Raw genomic sequence first — 21,045 nt, forward strand, 5'->3', positions numbered from 1 at the left:
AGACAGAATAGGTGCGAGTGGGCTAGGAGGATTGGTTCTTGATAAGAAAACTTGTCATGAATTCTGTTTAAATAAAACAAAAGGGTCCAGGTTTATCCCTTGGAGTTTATTTCATTTGAGGATAGTGCTCTTAATTACTCTAATTAACTAGGGAAATGCAACCCCTGGAGCTAATTAGCTTGTGTGGTTGGAATGATGTCAAATTCGTTATCCAGGCCTATGATGAGAAGTGGACATTTGCATCTTATTTCGGATGTTTGCTGAAATGCAGAGCATGAAACAACAAATAAGTAGGTGTCCTCAATGTTTGCAGATCTGATATTGCAGTTCAAGGGCGCCAAGTCCCGGTCCTGAAGGGCTGGGGCTTCTGACATTGATTTTCATTCCAACTCTGCTCTTAACAAGCTAAACAGTTGCTAGCTGGATTAACTGAACCAGTTGAACAGTTTCCCCCAGCCCTTCAGGTTCTGTTGCTTTAAAGGGACCTCAGTCATGTTATGAGCTTCTCTGGTCCTACATACGAGCTAAATTGTGGCATTGTTCATTAATTTGAATGACACTTTTCCATTGACTTTTCAGGAGGAGACCCTCTGGGACAATTTGCTATTGAACACATTCAGAATGAATGGAAGGTCTCTGTAAGAAAGCCCCTGGACAGAGAAGAGAAAGACAATTACCTCTTAAATATCACAGCCACTGATGGGACATTTGTGGCAAAGGCTGTGGTAGAGGTTAAGGTCCTTGATGCAAATGACAACAGCCCTGTTTGTGAAAAGGTTTGTTTCCAAAGGTTGGAATATCTGTGGATGACATTCATTCTGCTGCTCTAGTCTGTTCACACGGAAAAGATGTGAATTTACGTCACTTTTCCTCAAGGGTTTGAAACCTGGGTCTGTGGGTGGGGGGGTGGGAATACATTTCTCATGCTTTACTAGTATTCAAAGAGGATGATTCCCTCAGCTACGTACTACTAATATTGACAAAAGGTTTTGATAAATTTAAACCTACATTGTTCGTGAGAGATTTCCTCACACAATATACAGTATTTGGAAAGCCGTGCGTTCTTTTGCATCACCCCAAATGTACATTTGAAATGTTGCTGTGATTGCAATCGTAAATGTGATTTGTTAAGTGCTTCTAATATTAATAGTATGTCCGTTTTAACTTCCACAACCTGTGGTATTTTCCAGACACTGTACACTGAGACGGTCCCAGAGGATGCTCCTTCAGGCAAGCTCATCCTACAGGTTTCTGCCACGGATGCTGATATCCGTTCAAATGCTGTGATTTCTTATAAGCTCTTTGGGCCTGGATCAGAAAAATTCAGCATAGATGTAGATACTGGTAAGTTGTTTTATTTAATGTAAATCCTAACATTCACCATCATGTAGCAGCGGGTATTATCTAAGGCGAAACAGGAACTTAATGGCTGTTTTACATTTATTTATGCATAAAATTGAATATACTTTTTATTGCTAAAACTAACTTTGTTGCATTGTGTCAAGAGTAGGAATAAATGCAAAGCCAGCTGTATTTATCTCTCCTAGCTCTTGACCAAGCCTTTCAAGAATCTGCACTTAGAAGGTTTTGGATTCGTCCAGATTTTAGGTTTCATCTGAATTAATAACTGATGATTATTAATCAATGCTTGATTAATCTCCTGTTCTTGATTTTTATTTAGATTGACTGAAATAATTCTGTAAATGTACTGGTTTATTTAGAAATTTACTAAACAGCTTGGAAAATTTATCAATTGGCTTGTTTGCCTGTAGGTTGACAGATTTGCTGGTGTATTTATAAATTAAGTTATAAAATGACTTTCCAAAGAAACTAACATTTGCATGCACACCTAAGAGAACAAGGTTCAAATGGCCTGCATACTGATTGCAGTAATATGCAGTTGGCTGTCTTTACCATCCAGATTAAAAATCCGTTTGATAGACTTTTATGAAAGTCAGTTAGGCCTTCTGCTGTCATGACGCTAACCTCATGTTGCGCTAAAAAAATGATAGTATAGCTTTATAGAATAAAGTGGGAGTTACACTTATATTAGTAAAGTTTATACTTCCTACAACATTTAAAATAGTAAAGGTCCTACAGAATGACAAATGTATGGATTTTGAAAAGCAATTTTGCTCAGTTCCTTCTAGCAGAGCTTTCTAAATACAAGCATTGCGCTGCGGTGTGGAGTTTCTTTTTTAATAATATGCTTAGCATATGCAACCAGAACAAGCATCTACCCACAGTCTTCAATAATCCTTCATAAGACTTTGGCAAAGAAAGAGGCTGCATGTATGCTGAAGGCATCTATTCTGTGTAATTATAATAGGTCAGTGCCAACTCTTACCTTCTGTTTAGTCTTACACCTACAACATGTCCCGCTTTGACAGAGCGGAACTGTTAATTGAAACTCTGAAGAAGAGTTGCTTCCCCTCTGGATTTCACTCCAGCTGCTCTACGGTCTGTAATTTGAAGCAGTTGTTTTGGGAACTGCTGACCAAACCTCTGTGATCTCGATTCCTGAGTTGCAAGCATTGCATTGTAGGATGCAAGCTAAGGTTTTCACTCGGTTCCCACCAGCTTTTAAGCAAGGGGGATTGTTAACAAAGGCAACTTGTCAGACCTTTTTAAAACCAGGCAAGGCAAGGACAGGGGACTTTTAAGGGAAGCCAGGCTGCTGGTGTAAGTTGTTGATGTTAAAATGGAAGGTGGCACTCCTCCCTCTGAAACAGAATGTCCCAGCTAATGTCCCAGTTTGAGGGCAGGGACACTGTGCTGGAGGAGTTGCTGTCTTTCAGATGAGACATTAAACTGAGGTCCTGCCTACTTGGTCGTTGTATGTCCCTTGGCACTGCTCTTCACAGTAGAGGTGTGAACTGTTAACAAGGTTTAAAGTTACAGTCTGGCTTCCTTGAAATCCCCCCTTCATTCACCTGATGCCACAGTTTGGCCACGGTGCAGTGGGGCTGCTGGTGCCAAACTGCTGACACATGTTCCCTGCAGGAGGAAATGGTGGGGATGAACAGCGCCACATAAGTAAAAGGAGCTATTGATCGAAAATTCACAGTTCAGTATCAATACCAGATCAGATCAATATCAATTTTTTTAATGTAGACCCAAAACAGGGTAGTGCAATGGGTTGCTGTAAAATTATCAAACTTTGATATAGCATGACTTGGAATATAGGAGTTAACCAACTTTGCCAGCCTAAATTAAAAAATACTACCATATTCCGACGGGGTTAATGTATCAGGAGATGTACTATGTAGAAAAGCAGGATTATTACTTGTAGGGCTGTCAAACTGTTTTTTTTCCTGAAACAGTCTAATGAATTCTTATGGATGCAATTCCCTGGGCAACTGTCTTCCACTTAAAATTGCTCTTAGCTGCAAACCATTCTGTACTGGATTTCTTTGAACAGTCATTACTTGGGTGCATCTGTGCGTCTTAGCCATTAAGATGAAATAAAATTAACGTATGCACATTTACAGAGAGCTTTGTGCGTTGACAAAAACTTAAATTAAATTTCGATCTGAATTGAAAAGTTTGACTTTCATCACCCCTCCACCACCAAAAAAATGTGAAGGTGTAACAATATGTTTTGTTTTTTCCCTTAAAGTTCCCACTAGTCCATTTACAGGTGAAATCAAACTAAAATAACTACTGAGAGTGCGTTCAAAACGCTAACCGTGTGGAGCAGTGTTCGTATGCATTCGTGCCTGAAGTGTTCATCTTGACGCTTCTTTCAGGTGAACTCAGGACACTGCTCCCCCTTGATCGCGAGAAAGAGGACGTTTACCACCTGGTCGTGAAAGCTGTGGACGGAGGAGAGCGCTTCTGCCAGGCCGACGTTGTGCTGACTGTGGAAGATGTGAATGACAACGCGCCGCAGTTCACCGCGGACCCCTATTCCATCACAGTGTTCGAAAACACAGAGCTGCACACGTTTGTCGCGCGGCTGCAGGCGACGGATGCTGACATAGGTCAGAGGGCGTTCCTGCTTAAAGAGTACCTGTTTTGTCTGTCTTGTGTAGTCCCTTGTGTCAAGGTGTGTTCTACATACTGTAAGTGTTGAAAGTGCACTTACGTGTTAAACAGAAGTGCAAGAGCTCTTCAGGTGGGAGAAGGACATTTCACCATGAGCTTTACCAGCAGATGAATATTTACCTGACTGTCGCTTTTGTCTATTTCCTCTTAGTAAAAGTTTGGGACACATTTATTCAGTTGACTTTGCTGGAGCAATCTGGGTAATGTAGCAGTATCCCCACCAGGGATTTGAAACTCACACTCAGTCCAGAGTATTAACCGCTGCACTACACTGTCTTTCCCAAGTTGGGAATACATTTCTGTTTCTCACCGTCTGTGACTGCATCTCCCGATAGGTTATTGAGCACCAGAACATAAGAAAGGTTGCAGATGAGAGGAGGCCCCTATAGTTTCCTTGGTAGATAATAATTATAATTGCTTACACTTATATAGCGCTTTTCTGGACACTCCACTCAAAGCGCTTTACAGGTAATGGGGATCCCCTCCACCACCACCAATGTGCAGCCCCACCTGGATGATGCGACGGCAGCCATAGTGCGCCAGAACGCTCCCGACACACCAGCTCTCAGTGGGGAGGAGAGCAGAGTGATGAAGCCAGTTCATAGCTACATTACAGCTGATAACTGCTACAGCTACAGATAGCTGATAACTGATTCAGGTATCTCATACAGTCATTTCCTAAAAAAGAACAGGGTGTCGGCCTCAACCACATGGGCTGGGTAGTTTGTTCCAGACTCCTGCATCTCTTTGCATTAAGAAGTTCCTCTCGGGTCCGGTTTTAAATCAGGAATGCTTCCACATTTCCCACTTAAGTTATCTGGTTCATGTTTCAAAGTTCATTCTGAAAAAATCTGTTAGGCTGCCTTTGTCACTAACCATGAGGATTTTGAATACCTGTTACATGTCCCCCCATAGTCTTTTCTGTTAAAGACTAAAGAGGTTAATTTCCTTCAGCATGTCAGTGTAAGACATTCCTTACATTCTGAGATATGTCTGGATGCCCTCATCTAGACTGATTAAACTGGGTAAGGAGTCTGACCTTGTTTAGCAGTGATTACAGCAGCAGAGAATTATTAAATGTATCTTTTTGGCACTTGATTCTTTTGTTCTTGAAGTATAAAAAAGAGATAGCTGGCCTTCTTGCACTAACTGGAGTACACCATGTGTTTCTTTTCACCTGTCTTGCCATTATCGGAATAGTTGTCAGTCTGATTGTGATTGTGTATTATTGTGTGATCACACAGTCAGATTAGTGATCACATCACACATAGATTGATCGTGCTTGTATGTTGTTTTATATAAAGGGAGGTTTAATGAGAAAAGAGTGACATCGTAATGGTAGGCTCAGCGATTAAAATTAAGACTCACATTTGCTGTATATGCTACAGTGTCTGTAGTTAGATCCTTTCTAAATGCAGCTAAATAACTGCAGGTGTCAACAACAGCAAAAACAACGCAGAGGAATTTAAAATTGATTGCATGTTTCAGTGTGATGTGCTATGGTTTGATAGACATTATTGAAGCCCTAAATCAGTATGCACCAAGCAGAAAACTCAATTTAGTTGTATATTTCTTGCCTTCACAGTTAACTGGTTAGGGATTAGTTCTTCTTGCTTTGTCAGTAACTAATATTCTAAGCAAATCTACATTCTCAAGGAGCAGCAATAGACTTTTTTTCATTTTATTGAACTTCTCTCTCATTCCCATTCACAAATGCAGTGAATCAGTCATCAGGGGATATGAGATTGTTTGCACTGAGCAGTTTTACCAAGAGCCAAATTAAATGTTGCATTATTAGATTAATCATGCCATGTGTATCATCAGTGGTATTTACAGTGCAAATAAAAATGCCAATATTTACTGTAGAATGAATAATTAAATTCCAGGGAATAGTGCATTCTGTGCAGTTGTTTTATTTTTTGTATTAGATAAGAAAGTCCTTATGTTATCAGTTTTATAACAAACCAGTTTAATGTCACAATAGTATTGATGGTAAGGAGTGTAAACAATACATTTTAGATGTTATCTTAAAAACTGTCAGGTCTAAAGATATCACCAGTTCCAGTGCTGTTGTATATTGTAACAGACCTCAGTTAACTGTTTTGACCCTCTTTGTGTAACACTGGACCTCTGCTTGAGTAGCACAGTAGGTATTTGTTTCGTCCGTGTTGCAGGAGTACGCTGGAGCAGTCTGAAATCCAACAGATAAAACACATTAATTATTGCTAAAACGCTAGCATGATGAATCACTCTGAACTCCCCAATGAGAGAGTTAATGAGGTGCTAAGCAGAAAAATCTGTTGGTTTTTAGCAATTCCACTGAGTTTTTGATATTTCTGGACCTGCAGTTATTGCGAATAGAAAACATCTGAAATCCACAAGTCCCGTAACTGAGCTCAGACTCTGAGATAAATTCTTTGAATCATGTGCGTCACAAAATGACATCTGCCAGTGTTTTCCGTTGTGGTACATTTACCGCTGAAAACTCGCTCTGTTAAATAAACAGCACCCACAGCACCCAGTCAGTCCATGGGTGTTAATGTTATTTGTTTCTTGTCATATCCCAGTGACAGATTAATGTTTCTGACACATACATGGCACTTTATAAGGCCAAAAACATTCTGAATATAAAATGAAGGATCAAGCCTTTCTTTTCATGAGTCTTTTTTTATGTCATCATTATTTCTTGCTCAAGTCCGACATAATATTTAATCGAATCTACTGGACATGTTTAGAAGTATAGATAAGTGTGTGTATGAACATACCTGGAACTTACTGTTTCCCTGTCTGTGTTAGTGGTTTGGTACTGCTGTGCTAATAAGCTTTGTAGCTGGTTATATTTATACCAGGTGATGAAACGTTGACGCTCCACTTTTTCCTTTGATAATCTAAAAGGGTGACGGCTGACTTGCATCACTACTTGTGAATGTCTGGATGGCGCCACTGTAGCTGAACCTTATCCCCGGGATTACAAAGGAAAGAATGAAGTGGCAAAATAACGTTTTGTGATGTGTGATAAGAGTAAATTATGGAGAACATTCCTCTTTCTAGACAACAGCATTATCTTCCCACAGTTTTCCTCCCGTGTAAACCTCCTCCTTATCACAGATACCACTTCATAGACCAACCATGACTATAAACGGTTATTTCTCTGTTCGTAGCCAAATTGGGTTTTTTTTCTAATTGCAGCTGAACTCATTGGGCCTGAACGTGCACATTGATTTAGGAGTTGCTGTGAAATACTGTCAACAGAATTTGTTTGTGGCTGTTTACTGATGAGGAGTAAAGATTGTGGAGTGGTTTGGCTCAATGCACTTAGTAAAATTCCAGCAAAGTTGTTAAGAAAAATACAGCTGAGCTGTAATAGCACAGAGGAATAAACATGAACTTGTGTTTAAAAATGGTTTAAACAACATTATAGGAATTTGGAATACAAAACGATTATCTGAAGCAGTATTGAGTGAATAGCACATTATCAGTTAGGAGACTCCCACACATCTAAATTTATTACCTATCCTGTGAAACGAGACGTATTGATGATCCTGTTTTTTTCTCACCTTTTTTTGTTTTTAAGGCCAAAACAGCAATATCTTGTACTCATTCGTTGATTCTGCCAATGGCTACTTCTTGGTGGACGAGGAGTCTGGCGTCGTCAGCCTGGAGAAGCCCCTGGACAGGGAGGTGCAGGCAGTGTACACGCTGACGGCCCGGGCTACGGACCAGGGCTCCCCTCGCAGGCTCTCCACGGTCTGCACCATGGTCGTGTCTGTGCTGGACATCAACGACAACCCCCCGGTGTTCGAGCAACGGGAATACGTCGCCACCGTTTCCGAGGACATCGCCGTCGGAACCCGGATCCTTCAAGTTTTTGCTGCAAGCCGAGACATTGAAGTGAACGCGGAAATCTCTTACTCCATTATCAGTGGCAACGAACACGGGAAGTTTAGCATCGACTCTGACACAGGTATGCCCTCTTAACGGCCTGTTTTGGAGTTGCCATTATGAGCGTAGCAGATGTATTGACATAAAGGATAATTGCTGCCAGGTGGGGTAGTCTCTGTGACTGTTTGAAGTCTCGGTTTAATTGCCGGCCCATGCTTGCTTTCTTTCTTTCTCCACGTCTGCAGGTGACATCTTTGTGATTGAGAGTCTGGATTATGAAATGTCCCACGAGTACTATCTCACAGTAGAGGCCACCGATGGAGGCACACCTTCTCTTAGCGATGTGGCAACAGTGAATATTAATTTGACAGATATAAACGACAACAGTCCAGTCTTCAACCAGGAGGTCTATTCTGCAGTTATAAGCGAAGATGCTGAACTGGGGAAAACCGTTATTGCCGTATGTGCTTATATATTTCTACAGAGCTTAACAGAAGTTTAATATATAACCGTAATTGTAATATATAAATGTATTCATTTACTTAAAATCTTTTTCATAGCGGAATTGTTTTAAAAAAAATAAATGTTGCTCTCAAAGCTGGGGGGGGGGAAATCCCTTGAGGTTTATTCTAAATAGAGAGTAATTCACGATTCCCGTTTTTAAACAAGGCATTTCCTAAATGAGCTGTCGGGAAATTAGATTTTAATATCGGTTTTTGAATCACACTGCTGAGTTCTCGGCCCTTCTCTTTCCCTTGAGAACAGAGTCCGTATTTTGTGTGCACGGGAACACCCGTGTTAAGAGATGTTCTGTTGGAGCAGGTCCCGGTTTTCCTCGCGGCTCATTGCGGAAACGGTTGTGTCGTTCCTTCAGGTCCTGGCAGACGATGCCGACGGGCCCTCCAACAACCACGTCCGCTATTCCATCGTTAACGGGAATCAGGGAAGCCCGTTCGCCATCGATCCCGTCAAAGGGGAGGTCAAGCTCGAGCGACAGTTAGACAGAGAGAAGGTGAGAGGGCTCTTTTCTCAACGAGCTGATCAGATCCCCAGCTCCTGTCTCAGGGTTCATTTTATGTACCTTGAGCTCTGTCTGTTGCTTTTCGGGCATCGTCAGGTAAATGGATGCTGTCCCGGCTTTGTTTCCGATACCTGACGTATAACCTGGGTTTTACTTGTAGATCTCGGGATATACGCTGACGGTGGTCGCCTCCGACAACGGGAGTACCCCCAGGTCCAGCACGGCAGTCATCAACATAGATGTGTCAGACGTGAACGACAATCCGCCAGTCTTCTCACAAGCCAACTACAGTGTCATCATCCAGGTAACGCGTCTTGCCTTTAAGGCCTGGGGGGCTTGTATTTTTAAGAGCTGTGTCCTTAAAATGTCTACTGATAATTGTGACTATATGTTTAACCCATCAAAGTTGTGGTGTACATCTTCGTTCTTGATGTGTATCCGAAAGCATTTTCTGAATCTTCCTTCTTGTGTTTTTTGCAGGAGAACAGACCCATTGGTGCCAGAGTGCTGCAGTTATTAGTAACAGATAAAGATGCTTCTCACAACGGCCCCCCATTCTCCTTCGCGATCACCAGTGGAGACGAAGGAAATGCGTTTGAAATAAACCAGCAGGGAGTTCTTACGGCCTCCGTGCCGTTGAGCCGCGAAATGAAGGACCACTATTTACTTCACGTTCAGGTATGGCCTCTGGCACTCCACCTCCTCCAGTAAAGAAAATAATAAACCCCTTTGCGCACTGCAGTCAGTTTTTGGGTTGCAAGTTACAGACTTGATTGTGCACATTCAGCGATATAAGCAGTCCAAAAAAAGGAACAATGTGCAACCCTTCAGAAAGCTGTACACAGTTATTTTTTTTATGGTGGCCATACTAGTTGGTGCCGTAAAATGTAATTCTTAAGAGGAATTCCTATACGAATCGAATATAAAAATCAAACAGTCCGGAAAGGCACCGTGTCCTGAATAATTCTGTTAAGCATTAAAATCGTGCCCCTGCCAGACCACAAATTTACAAACCCAAATTCTTAACATTTTTGGCTTCAGAAAGCACAGTGCTGTCTGATGAGATTAGTATGACTGAGTTTCTTTCCAAAACAGGGGGGCTCATATGTTAAATCTACATCTCTAGGAGGAAGAAATTTGCACACTCTCAGTTTTGCCTTTGTTTCTAGCTGTGAAAATCTGTGCATTTTTTAATTTATTTTTACCTATAAATTTCTGGTGGATGCCAGCAACAAGTTGTTGTTAATTTTGCTTTTATTTTTGTACTTTTACTCACAGTGGGGGGGGGTCAGTTGTATTAATTCATGAAAGATTACCGTGGCTATAAAAATATGCAATGATTGAAGCACCCTCTTCTGTTGGAACATTGTTATAGCATCGCATGATTTTTTTTAGCCATTTGATTTTACATCAGAAGTCGAAAAGAAAGCTTCAGGATTGAACCTGCGTTACATTGATGAACACTTCAAAGAGTTTTGACAGTCTTCGCATAGATGACAAATACACAGTCTTGTTTAATTACACAGACCATTCCAAGTGTAATGGGCACTAGTGCTTGCTGTTTAGATAGATAGATACTTTATTGATCCCGTGAGGGAAATTGCAGTGCAACAGCAGCTTTACACAGACAACACAGCCACAGTGTAACGAATGATACAATAATAATAATACAATACACTACAATCTGTACAGTGAGGTTGCACTAAAAGAGTTACTCACAGTCCGGACACACAAAGAACAAACTAGAACAGAACAGTACGCAGAAAAATCGTATAACACGTATGAATATAAATATAGATGTAAATATAGATATAGATATAAATATAAATGTATTGCACAGGTCCCTGGCATATATTGCACAAAAAACGGTTGTAAACAGGAAAAGAAAGAGAACAGATGTAGCAGTAGATGTGTTCAGTCCAGAAACAGGTCACTGTCAATGTTGCCTCTGCCCAGACGCAAGGTGGATGCGTTGTACAGTCTTATGGCAGAAGGCAAGAATGACCTCCTGTAGCGCTCCCTGTCGCACCGTGGATGAATCAGTCTATTGCTGAACGTGCTCTTCATTTCTACAAGCCTGTCATAGAGGGGATGGGAGACGTTGTCCATGATGGCCTCTAGTTTGGACACCATTCTCCTCTCAGCCACTACCTCCAAGGGGTCCAGGTCAGACCCAATGACATGGTTTATTTTGGGTTGTTTCAATTTTGTCACAGATTTACCTACTATCGGTGTTTTTAGTTCTAAAGAAATTTTTCATGAGCAGCAAATTGTTTGAAACTATTTTTTTATTTTTAGGTGGCTGACAGCGGAAAGCCTCAACTGCTCTCATCCACATTCATCAGCATCAAAGTCATTGAAGAAAGCATTTACCCTCCAGCTATTCTTCCACTAGAAGTCTTCATCACCACCCATGGGGATGAGTACTCTGGGGGAGTCCTTGGAAAGATCCATGCTACAGACCAGGACATTTATGATACCCTGACTTACAGCCTGGTGTCTAAATCTGGGAATCTATTCTCTGTCTCAAGCGCCAATGGGAAACTCATAGCCAGCAAAGGGCTGGATGTTGGGCACTATCCTCTCAATGTCACGGTTACAGATGGAAGGTTTACTGTGGCTGCCAACATCAACGTGTACGTCAAGCAAGTCACCCAGCAGATGCTAAACAACTCTGTTGCCGTTAGATTCGCCAACATCGCGCCGGAGGAGTTCATTGGGGACTACTGGCGCAACTTCCAGAGGGCCCTGAGGAACATTGCAGGGGTGAAAAGACACGACATTCAGATCGTCAGCCTGCAGCCCGCGGAGCCTCCCTCTCACCTGGACGTGCTGCTCGTCATGGAGAAGACGGGAAGCCCTTACCAGTCACACGAGGTTCTGTACCGAAAGCTCAACACTTCGATCGCGCTCGTCGAGGAGATGACTGGTGTGCGAATTGTCAAAGTCATTAAGAAACTTTGCTCTGGGCTGGAGTGTCCCCTGAGATTCTGTGATGAAATAATTACTCTGGACAAGAATGTCATGTCAACCTACAGCACTGCCAGGCTGAGTTTCGTCACCCCACGGCATCAGAGGTCTGCGATGTGTCTCTGTAAAGGTGAGCTAGTGTCACGCCAGGGAGGTGAACTACCTTTACATTACAATTAAAGATTTCTTCCCTTACTGTACATGTATTTTTGTACCGTTGCAGGTGGTAAATGCCCCGTGTTGAGCAAGCTCTGTGAAGGCGTTCCTTGCCCTGAAGGTACCGAGTGTGTCGCTGATCCAAAGGAAGGAAAACACAGCTGCGTGTGTATGGACGGTAAACATGGAAAGTGTTCCGGTAAGATCACCTGCCGTTTCTTGCTCCGAGGCAGCAAGAATCTTTCTCTGCTTCACAGATCTTGAGAAAGAACCTAGAAAGTGAAAGAGATTGCCTTTGCCGTTTACATTTCAAGGCTGATTTGTGCAGGCATTGCTTTGCAAACTAGGCAACGTTTTGTAGTGTCTGTTCATGGTTAATTAACAAGGAATAGGTAAAAATCCTATAAGAAGCCTATAAATATATATTGTGATTTAGTGAATTAACTGGTTATGCATTCAAAGGAAGTTAGGTATGACTTAAAAATGTTTGGCATGAAAATCATAGACTCTTAAATGTAAAGTGTTAATCCAGTGTTTTCTAGTTTTTCCATTGGGTGGTGCAATTTCCCCAGGTAACATTACATGTGCACGTTTCAAATGAGCTTTCCTCTTTAACCTTTTGCTCTTGCTGTTTTAGGGGGTCTTTCACTGACATTCAGTGGGAACAGCTATGTCAAGTACCGTCTCTCGGAGAGTGAAAACAAGGAGGAAATGAAACTCTCCCTGAAGCTAAGAACATACTCGACCCATGCAACTGTAATGTACGCAAAAGGAACTGACTACAGTATTCTGGAGGTATATAAAGACTCAAACTTTTTTTTTTGCAAACGATCATAATGTAGTATAGAAACTTTTAACGTTCTCTCTGTAGAAAGTGTTTACATGGATGTTGTGGACAGATATCATACTACTATTTTAACAGCCCCTTTTAGCCCAGGGAAGCACAAGAGTTTCCCACAGCAAGTCCTAATGAACCAAGTTCCTTGTGTTTTTAATTTCAGATCAGCAATGGTCGACTGCAGTACAAGTTCGACTGTGGCAGCGGTCCAGGCATCGTTTCAGTGCACAGCATCCAGGTCAGCGACGGCGAGTGGCACTCCGTGTCCTTGGAGGTGGACGGGAACTACGCGAAGCTGGTCCTGGACCGGGTCCACACGGCCTCGGGAACAGCGCCCGGCACTCTGCGCACCCTCAACCTGGATAACTTCGTCTTCTTCGGGGGCCACGCCCGCCAGCAGGGCTCACGCCACGGCAGGAGCGCCCCAGTCAGCAGCGGGCTCAGGGGCTGCATGGAGTCCATCTTCCTGAACGGGCAAGAGCTTCCTCTGAGCAGCAAGCCCAGGCCCTACGCGGTGATGGAAGAGATGGTGGACGTGGCGCCCGGCTGCACCGTGGTCCCAGCAGAAGGCTGTTCCAGTAATCCTTGTACCAATGGCGGGATCTGCTCCTCACTCCCGAATGGAGGTACGCCGGTTTTAAAAACCGGTAGATTGTATATCCCCTTGCGTAGGACCGAAAGAACTGCGTTTGCCTGCCAGATGTTAACGCGTTTCTTTTCTTTAGGTTACTTCTGTAAATGCAGTGCCTTATTCATGGGGACACACTGTGAAATTGGTGTGAGTGCTTGTGCTTCCAACCCGTGTCTCTATGGAGGAACGTGTATCCCCGTCCACGACGACTTCGTGTGCCAGTGTAGGGGGCAATATTCCGGCCAGAGGTACTGTCTTTCAGTCTGTTGAGCCATGTTGCAGCTCTTGCTTTGTTTCATCAAGTATGATTTCGGATAAATGAGATGTCATTGGATTGTGGGGAAAAAAGGAAAAACAACTTTACAGGGTTTTTCTGTCTTGTTTGGGCCTACCATCTGAAGACTGGGCACGACAGCCTGTAAAAGAATTGCAAACCTATAAATAAGCTTTAAGCTCCAAGAATAGGTCAGGTCCGCGTGCCAGCTCAAAAATGATTTGCGGTGAGTTCGTGACTGAGTCCTCTGTTTGTCTGTGTCTGTAGGTGCCAGCTGGGCCCCTACTGTAAAGATAATCCCTGCCAAAACAGTGGCAAATGTATCGACAGTCTGGATGGTCCTGTTTGTGAGTGTGAGCCCGGTTTTCATGGGGACAGGTAGGTATCTGTCTTAGAGTTTGTGCGTATACTGCCTGTTTAAATGCATCGTTTTCTCCCCCCACTCACCGAACCGAACGCGGAAACCGTCTTCTCTCTCGCCAGGTGCCTCAATGACATTGACGAATGTGTCAAAAACCCCTGCACGAACGGAGGCCTTTGCGAAAACACCTACGGCTCCTACCGCTGTAACTGCAGCCTGGGATACGGCGGGGCGCTCTGCGAGAGCCCCGTGCTGGTCAAAAACGAGTTCGTTTCCACCTCGTGGAACATCGGTTTGGAAGAGGTCGTAGGGATCATAGTCTTTGTGGTGAGCATCTTCGTCCTGGTCCTGCTCTTCGTCGTCTTCCGCAAGCGGGTGTGCAGGTCCCAGAAGCCCAAGCTGGAGGAGGAGAAGCAAGCTGGGGTCACCAGCTCCTTCTTGCAGCGACCGTACTTCGATTCCAAGCTGAGCAAGAACGTGTATTCGGACGTCCCTCCCCAAGTTCCCGTGCGCCCCATCTCCTACACCCCAAGCATACCCAGTGATTCCAGGAACAACCTGGACAGGAATTCCTTTGAGGGCTCTGCCATCCCAGAGCACCCGGAGTTCAGCACCTTCAACCCCGACTCCATGCACGGGCACAGGAAAACAGTGGCTGTCTGCAGTGTGGCTCCCAATCTCCCTCCTCCCCCCCCCTCCAACTCTCCGTCCGACAGCGATTCCATTCAGAAGCCTAGCTGGGACTACGACTATGACGGTACGTTTGTTTTCGAGTTTTATATGCATAAAGGGGGAAACTGTTAATGAAGTCTTCATTATTAATTAACCGACGATTGATGTCAGGAAGGAATGTGTTTTCCATTATAAATGATTTATGCCTGAATCACTCTCATTTCTTATGATTGAACTAATTGCTGTCTTAACCTATTAATTATTTACTTGGTGACTGATGTCGCCTCCTTTAGTACTACTCCTTAAATGTTAAGGCTGAGCGAGATGGATTGGTGATGTGCTCTGCAGAGGGCTGCCTTATATTTCTGCTGAATAGACCTGATTCAGGATTAGGAATGTATGTTGTACGGAAAGAAAGTCACAGTATGTTTGTGAGAGTACTGTTGAAAAAAGTCATAGTATGATTATTTTATTGGGTTCCAGTTAAAAATTAAAGAAGACATTGTACTTAGTTTTTAAGAAAGCAATGTACCTATTTCTATTTCTCTAGTACTGCAGAACTACAACAAAGTCCGACTTTGACTTTGTAATATTTGTAGGAATTACATGTGTAGTGCATTTGAACCCTGAATTTTGTTTAACAGTCTGTCTGTCCCTCCATGTCACAGAACTGTTCATTGCCTGGGCTCTACCTGAATCAGTTTAGGACTAAAGTGCTAAGTTTGAAAGCCAGTTGAAATATAAAAGGGGGAACATTTAAAAATGATTGTCATAAATAAATGTAACTCTTCTGCTGCAAGCTGTCATCCAACATTAATTTTTTATGATCCCCTTTTCCAGCTAAAGTTGTTGATCTGGATCCCTGCTTGTCAAAGAAACCAGCAGAGGACAGTGCTTGTCACCCATACAACACGCGAGGAAGCATGTCAGAAGTCCAATCTCTCAGTTCCTTTCAGTCAGAGTCTTGTGATGACAATGGTACGTATTTAGAGATTTACCAACGGATGAAAGTTTTTTTTTTCCTCTAGGTCAAATATTAAATTAATATTAAATATTAATTCTGTAGCAAAGTATCCATAAGATATTCTCTGGAAGGTGTAGAAGAGTTTGTAACTCAACTTTAAAATAATGTGTTGAAGGAAATGCGCTCCCTTATGCTGTCTGAAATAATAGAAATTTCTAAGCATGTTAAATCCTTTTAACATCGTCAGCAAATACCTTAAATTGAGAAGAAATTCTGGCTGCCAAAAGAATCCTGTTCACTTTAAGCTTATCCCTGTTACATGAAACTTTTTCCCTCATTTCGCTCAAAACCATGTTTCCATATGAAAAGGTGACTATGGGTCATTTGTTCCTTTTTCTTCCTTTGCTGCGGCTTCAGCTCCCATATGGATCAAATCTCTCCACAGAACGAGAGCAGGGTTTAACTAGGGGCTGCTTGTAAGTCCGATTTACACCGGTAAAGAAGGAAGTTGCCTAAGAGGCTCTGAGATTCTCCAGTGATAAAAAGCTTTTCCTGTCTGTGTCCCACAGCACACATCCTTTCTTGAAACAATGCGTAGTGCACATGTTCTCAATATCTGATCCTGAAGTCAGCTTTGTCATTGCCATTAGAAAGGATCTTGGCAAAGCTTTGCCGTGCAGCTAATTTAAAGGTCCTATGATCATTTTAACTGACGTTTTGGAAATTAATCAAAGCAGTGAACAGATGTTTGGAGAACAGCAAAAAAAAAGAAAACAAAAGGTTTTGCCGCACCAGCTGTATCATTGTTACATTAAAGGTCATGTTTCGTTTCAGCTAGAAAGTATTGCACACATTGCACAGGAATTGTATTCCCTCCCTGTTGTGGTTATATGGTCATGTACATGTGTACTTCTATTGACCCCTTAATCCACAGACCATGTTATATAAAGACATTTTTGGAGTGCAGGTGTTATGACAAAACCTATAACTCAACTCATTGTTTTTCACATTAAATCACCCTTGGTCTTTAAGAAGTGTTCGCTGGGCTCCCAGTAATAGGTACTCTCTCACTGGACAGATTGTACTCTGTGGCCCAGGCCTCATGAGTTTAAGCCAGGAGTCAAAGATGTACGAGTGAAACTGGGAATGTTTGTGTGGTCTGCCAGAAATCACCTTCAGCTATATACACATACTAACCTGAGGAAAGGCATTTTTATCCTGGAAAATTTCGCTGCTTCTTCCTTCAGTACTGTAAATACCATTGTGAGCATCTCAGTGCTGTATACGTGTATGTTACCTTGTATAAAACAAGTCCTCATCTTATGTTTAAGTCTGTGTTGTGATTAGCTGTGAAAACCCAGACATGTAGTATAGATTCCCTTTAGTATTTGATGTAAAATTGGAAAAGTTTAGATTTATATCAAGAAATACTGCCAGTGAAGCAAAGGAAAATTTATGGGTACTGCATATTTCAGTTGATTTCAATTTTTTTATCCCAACTAAGTAAGATTTCCATTGTTACTGAAGAATATGTACTAATGGTAGATTTCTTATTTGCTCCTTCCCTACCTTTTTACTAGCCTCCATAGTGACTGTAATACACCTTGTCAATTCTGTTGTTGACTCGGTGGAGAGAGAAGGTATTCTTTTTACCTCATACATAGCTGTCTGTGGTCTTCTGTGTGTAGTGCTGTCTTTAGTTTTGTGATATAGAATAAGCTTCAAACGTGCCCTTTACTTATTCAGAAATCAACAATTACTGTATGTGTTGGTTCACTCTGCTGCTTTCATTGGCTCTCTGGAGTCAGTATTAGAATAACAGCACGAATCAGTGTATCAGAGCTAAAATCTACATACAAAAAATATTTCATTCTGGTGTCAAAAGCACTTGATGAAGAGAGAAGCCCAATACAGCTGACGTTCAGACTGTATAAGTGTCTGATTAAGTAAATGGCAGAACCCATTCTTAGTCATTCGGGAGTGTGATAAACAGAGGTTTGAAGGCCTCTTCTCTTCGTGTTTTCCTCTCCTGTTCCTGATTGTCTCTTGATGCTGGACCTGAAATGTTTTCTTCTTCTCTTTCTCTGCCGTCTAAAGAGTCTTTCGCGGCTCATGACCTCAAGAACCCAAGAGGTGACTTTTGCATGAATTTCTTTGTGTGCTCGATGCTAATCTCACTCACCTTTCACTGTAATGTGCTTACGTGCTTACCGTAGCGAATAAAACAGCGTTGATTAGACACGGGGCCGCAGTAGGTGTTGTGGTTTCAAGTAAAACAAAATACAGCTTTAAGCATTGTTTAACCACTGTTCCACTCAGCCTGTCAAATTTAACATAAGCACTTCTGATTAAAAAAGGTAGAGGATAAAGAGATCTTGATGTGGACTGTTGAACCAGTGCAAGGCTGTCATTAATGGCATCTGTAATGTTACCCAGATCACACACACCCTGTAATGCAGTTTTCCTAACAGCACCGAAAACCAGGCATAGGTGGGCTCACTGCTCCTCTTATCAGCTGTCTGCAGATTAAGTTTCTAATACATGTCTTTGTACACTGGAGTTGTGTTCCCAAGCTTGAACTAATGCAGCTTAACACACTGGTGTGATAATGATGATGCATGATTTTGGGAATCTTGAAATAAAAACAGATTTGTGTTGTTGTACTTCATATGGGTGACCTGATCAGCTGACAGTAGGGCTCCCATCAGAGTACCGATATATATATATACATATATATTTTTTAATATGTGCTTCAGATATCAAAAAGAAGAGTTTCTGACGGCTGTCTTGCATTGCGCAGGTTACCACTGGGACACCTCAGATTGGATGCCAAGTGTCCAGCTTCCGGGGATCCAGGAGTTCCCACAGTTCGAGGTTGTGGAAGCACCGGCCCCCCTGTATAGTGACCCCAACGTAATTGACACTGACTACTACCCGGGGGGCTACGACATCGAGAGCGATTTCCCGCCGCCCCCGGAGGACTTCCCCGTTCGCGACGAGCTGCCCCCCCTGCCCGAGTACGCCGACCAGTACGAGACAGTACAGCCCCCCGGGGACACGCCCCCCTCCGGCAGCCCCGGCTCGTCCACCCGGGGCAGGCCGCCGCACTACAGCCTCGGCCAGTACCTCCCGCGCCACCACTACCCCGCGGACCTGCCGGACGCCCAGAGCGCCACCGTGGGGCCGAGCGGCTACAGAGGGGTGTTCCCCGCGTACGCCCTGGGGTACGGCCGGGATTTCGAGGCGCCCAGCGTGGACAACATGTCGATGTCTTTGTACACCTCCACAGCCTCCTGCTCCGACATGTCGGCGTGTTGCGAGGAGTCCGAGGTCATGATGAGCGACTACGAAAGTGGGGATGAAGGCCACTTCGACGATGTGACCATTCCCCCGCTGGACTCCCAGCAGCACACCGAGGTCTGACACTGTATCCAAACGAAAGTGCCTGGAGTTGAGGGAGCGAAAAAAACGACGCTCGCACACCACGTGCGCGCCCGCACACGCCCGCACCCACGTGAGCGCGTGTGCGCGCGCAAGCTCGATTCCCGCGATAACGCCGAGAGTAGTCGATCCCGCGCTTCTCTTCTTTTGCAAAGACTGCTTGCGAGCTGTTCTCACTAAGCCTGTGGTGGCACCGGATCATGCAGCTCCCACTCCGCACGTCCCTGCGTCTCCTGCAGCATCTCCCACGGAACTGAAAACCGGATACGATTTTTCACTGGCTGTGCCATTGGCTTAGTGTTTGTCATCCTGTGCAAAGTTTGAAGGAGTTCTGAACAGGCGTACAATTGTGAACGAGAAAATCAAGCGATATCTGTATTTATATAGTTATAACAATGCAGAGACTAATTTTTTTTAAAAAACAAATCTCATTCGTTTTATGTAAATTTTAATGTACAGTTTTGATTTCAAGTTTTACTAGGTTTTGTAGATATTTTATGTTTTTTTTCCCCAAAAAAACAGTTTTGTGGTGTGACATTATATCAGCCTTACATTATCACTGAATATTTTCATAAACGCGTACGATAAAAACGGCTTGTCAGATACGGTCTGTGTATGTGTAACATTGATAATTGAGGGTCTTAAATGAGTGACTGCATTTGTTCTTTCATTCCGTATTATTTTAATATTTTTTGTAAACTGCAGCTGTAAACCTTTTTTTTCCAAACAAACATGGGACCCAATGTATTTATAGTGCAGAATTCATCCTTGGCACAGGTTTTTAAAAGTGTCTGTATGTGTGAGAGATGGAATGGTCTTGTAAAGGTTTTTATCAGGTACTGCCATTAGCTCACTCTTTCCTACTGGCAATAAATTATTAATAAAAACGTGTGTTTTTAATGCTTTTTAAACCACAGTATGACTTAAAGTGTTTAAACAAGTTCTTGTTACCCGTGGAGCTATAAAATCATTGATATGTTTTTTTCGTTGACATTTTACATCTCCTGTTTCAGGAGGTCACAGTGCCTGTTTCCATCAGTAGCAGGTATGCATCTGTTCAGTCATGTAATAATGTTCTTCAAAAGTTGTTTCAGTTCGTTGTCGGTAGGAAGGAGTTCTAGAAAGAGTTCAAGTAGGGAGCTGCGTCAGAATGTGTAGGCTACAAAGGAACAAGTAAAAGTTTATTCCGGCTGGAAAGAGAAGAAAGAAAACACCCGAAGAAGGCTCCACAGCCGAAACATTTTCTTTTTTTCCCTTTTCAGTGTGGAATAAACCTTTATTCGTTCAGTTCTAGAAAGATACCTATTATCGTACCATTATCAGTCTTTTAAGCCAATTCCTAAGACTCGTTGTCTTCTGGTTTTTGTTCCGTTACGTAATTACACAATAATAATGAACATGATTGGTCTAATTATTTAATTAACTGTGTAATACTTTCCACCAAACTCTGCGTTTTTTTATAGGTAACTAACTGCACCTTGAATGAAACTCATGTTTTGAGATTTGATCAGATGTGTTAAGAAACTTTAACTGACGGGGTGGAACAAAAAACAAGTAAAAAGTAAACTCTGCTCACCATAATAAAATAATTTGGTCAAAATTAATTAAAAAATAATGAAATGTAAAACTCATACAGCAATAATTAATATAAGCAGATCTGGCCCTATAATCCAAATGCTCAAATCCTTATTGGCCATCATTTCTACTTGTACTTAGTGATTATTATTTTTTAAATACTAGCTGCTGTATGTGATGTACCAAATTCCTTGTCCAAACAGATACTGGCTA

General features: G+C 42.6%; 1 protein-coding gene across 2 annotated transcripts in view; it reads left to right on the forward strand.

The window, feature by feature from the left end:
* fat1a (FAT atypical cadherin 1a) overlaps positions 1 to 20,144 on the forward strand; it is a 74,053-nt gene extending 53,909 nt beyond the window's left edge. The window contains exons 11-28 of one of the 2 annotated variants that reach the window (XM_088915854.1): positions 580 to 776; positions 1,191 to 1,344; positions 3,750 to 3,983; positions 7,622 to 8,011; positions 8,175 to 8,389; positions 8,804 to 8,941; positions 9,111 to 9,254; positions 9,431 to 9,628; positions 11,249 to 12,050; positions 12,144 to 12,275; positions 12,714 to 12,871; positions 13,078 to 13,540; positions 13,640 to 13,793; positions 14,087 to 14,197; positions 14,303 to 14,937; positions 15,693 to 15,830; positions 17,914 to 17,949; positions 18,617 to 20,144. In XM_088915854.1, coding sequence (XP_088771980.1) covers positions 580 to 776; positions 1,191 to 1,344; positions 3,750 to 3,983; positions 7,622 to 8,011; positions 8,175 to 8,389; positions 8,804 to 8,941; positions 9,111 to 9,254; positions 9,431 to 9,628; positions 11,249 to 12,050; positions 12,144 to 12,275; positions 12,714 to 12,871; positions 13,078 to 13,540; positions 13,640 to 13,793; positions 14,087 to 14,197; positions 14,303 to 14,937; positions 15,693 to 15,830; positions 17,914 to 17,949; positions 18,617 to 19,239 — 4,922 coding nt within the window. In that variant the 3' untranslated portion in view covers positions 19,240 to 20,144. The remainder of the gene's footprint in view (positions 1 to 579; positions 777 to 1,190; positions 1,345 to 3,749; positions 3,984 to 7,621; positions 8,012 to 8,174; positions 8,390 to 8,803; positions 8,942 to 9,110; positions 9,255 to 9,430; positions 9,629 to 11,248; positions 12,051 to 12,143; positions 12,276 to 12,713; positions 12,872 to 13,077; positions 13,541 to 13,639; positions 13,794 to 14,086; positions 14,198 to 14,302; positions 14,938 to 15,692; positions 15,831 to 17,913; positions 17,950 to 18,616) is intronic. The other variant, XM_088915863.1, reaches the window with a different exon arrangement.
* Positions 20,145 to 21,045: the final 901 nt, after the last annotated feature.

The sequence above is a fragment of the Atractosteus spatula genome, chromosome 1 (genome assembly GCF_055471065.1).
Source record: "Atractosteus spatula isolate fAtrSpa1 chromosome 1, fAtrSpa1.hap1, whole genome shotgun sequence".
Taxonomy (NCBI): domain Eukaryota; kingdom Metazoa; phylum Chordata; class Actinopteri; order Semionotiformes; family Lepisosteidae; genus Atractosteus; species Atractosteus spatula.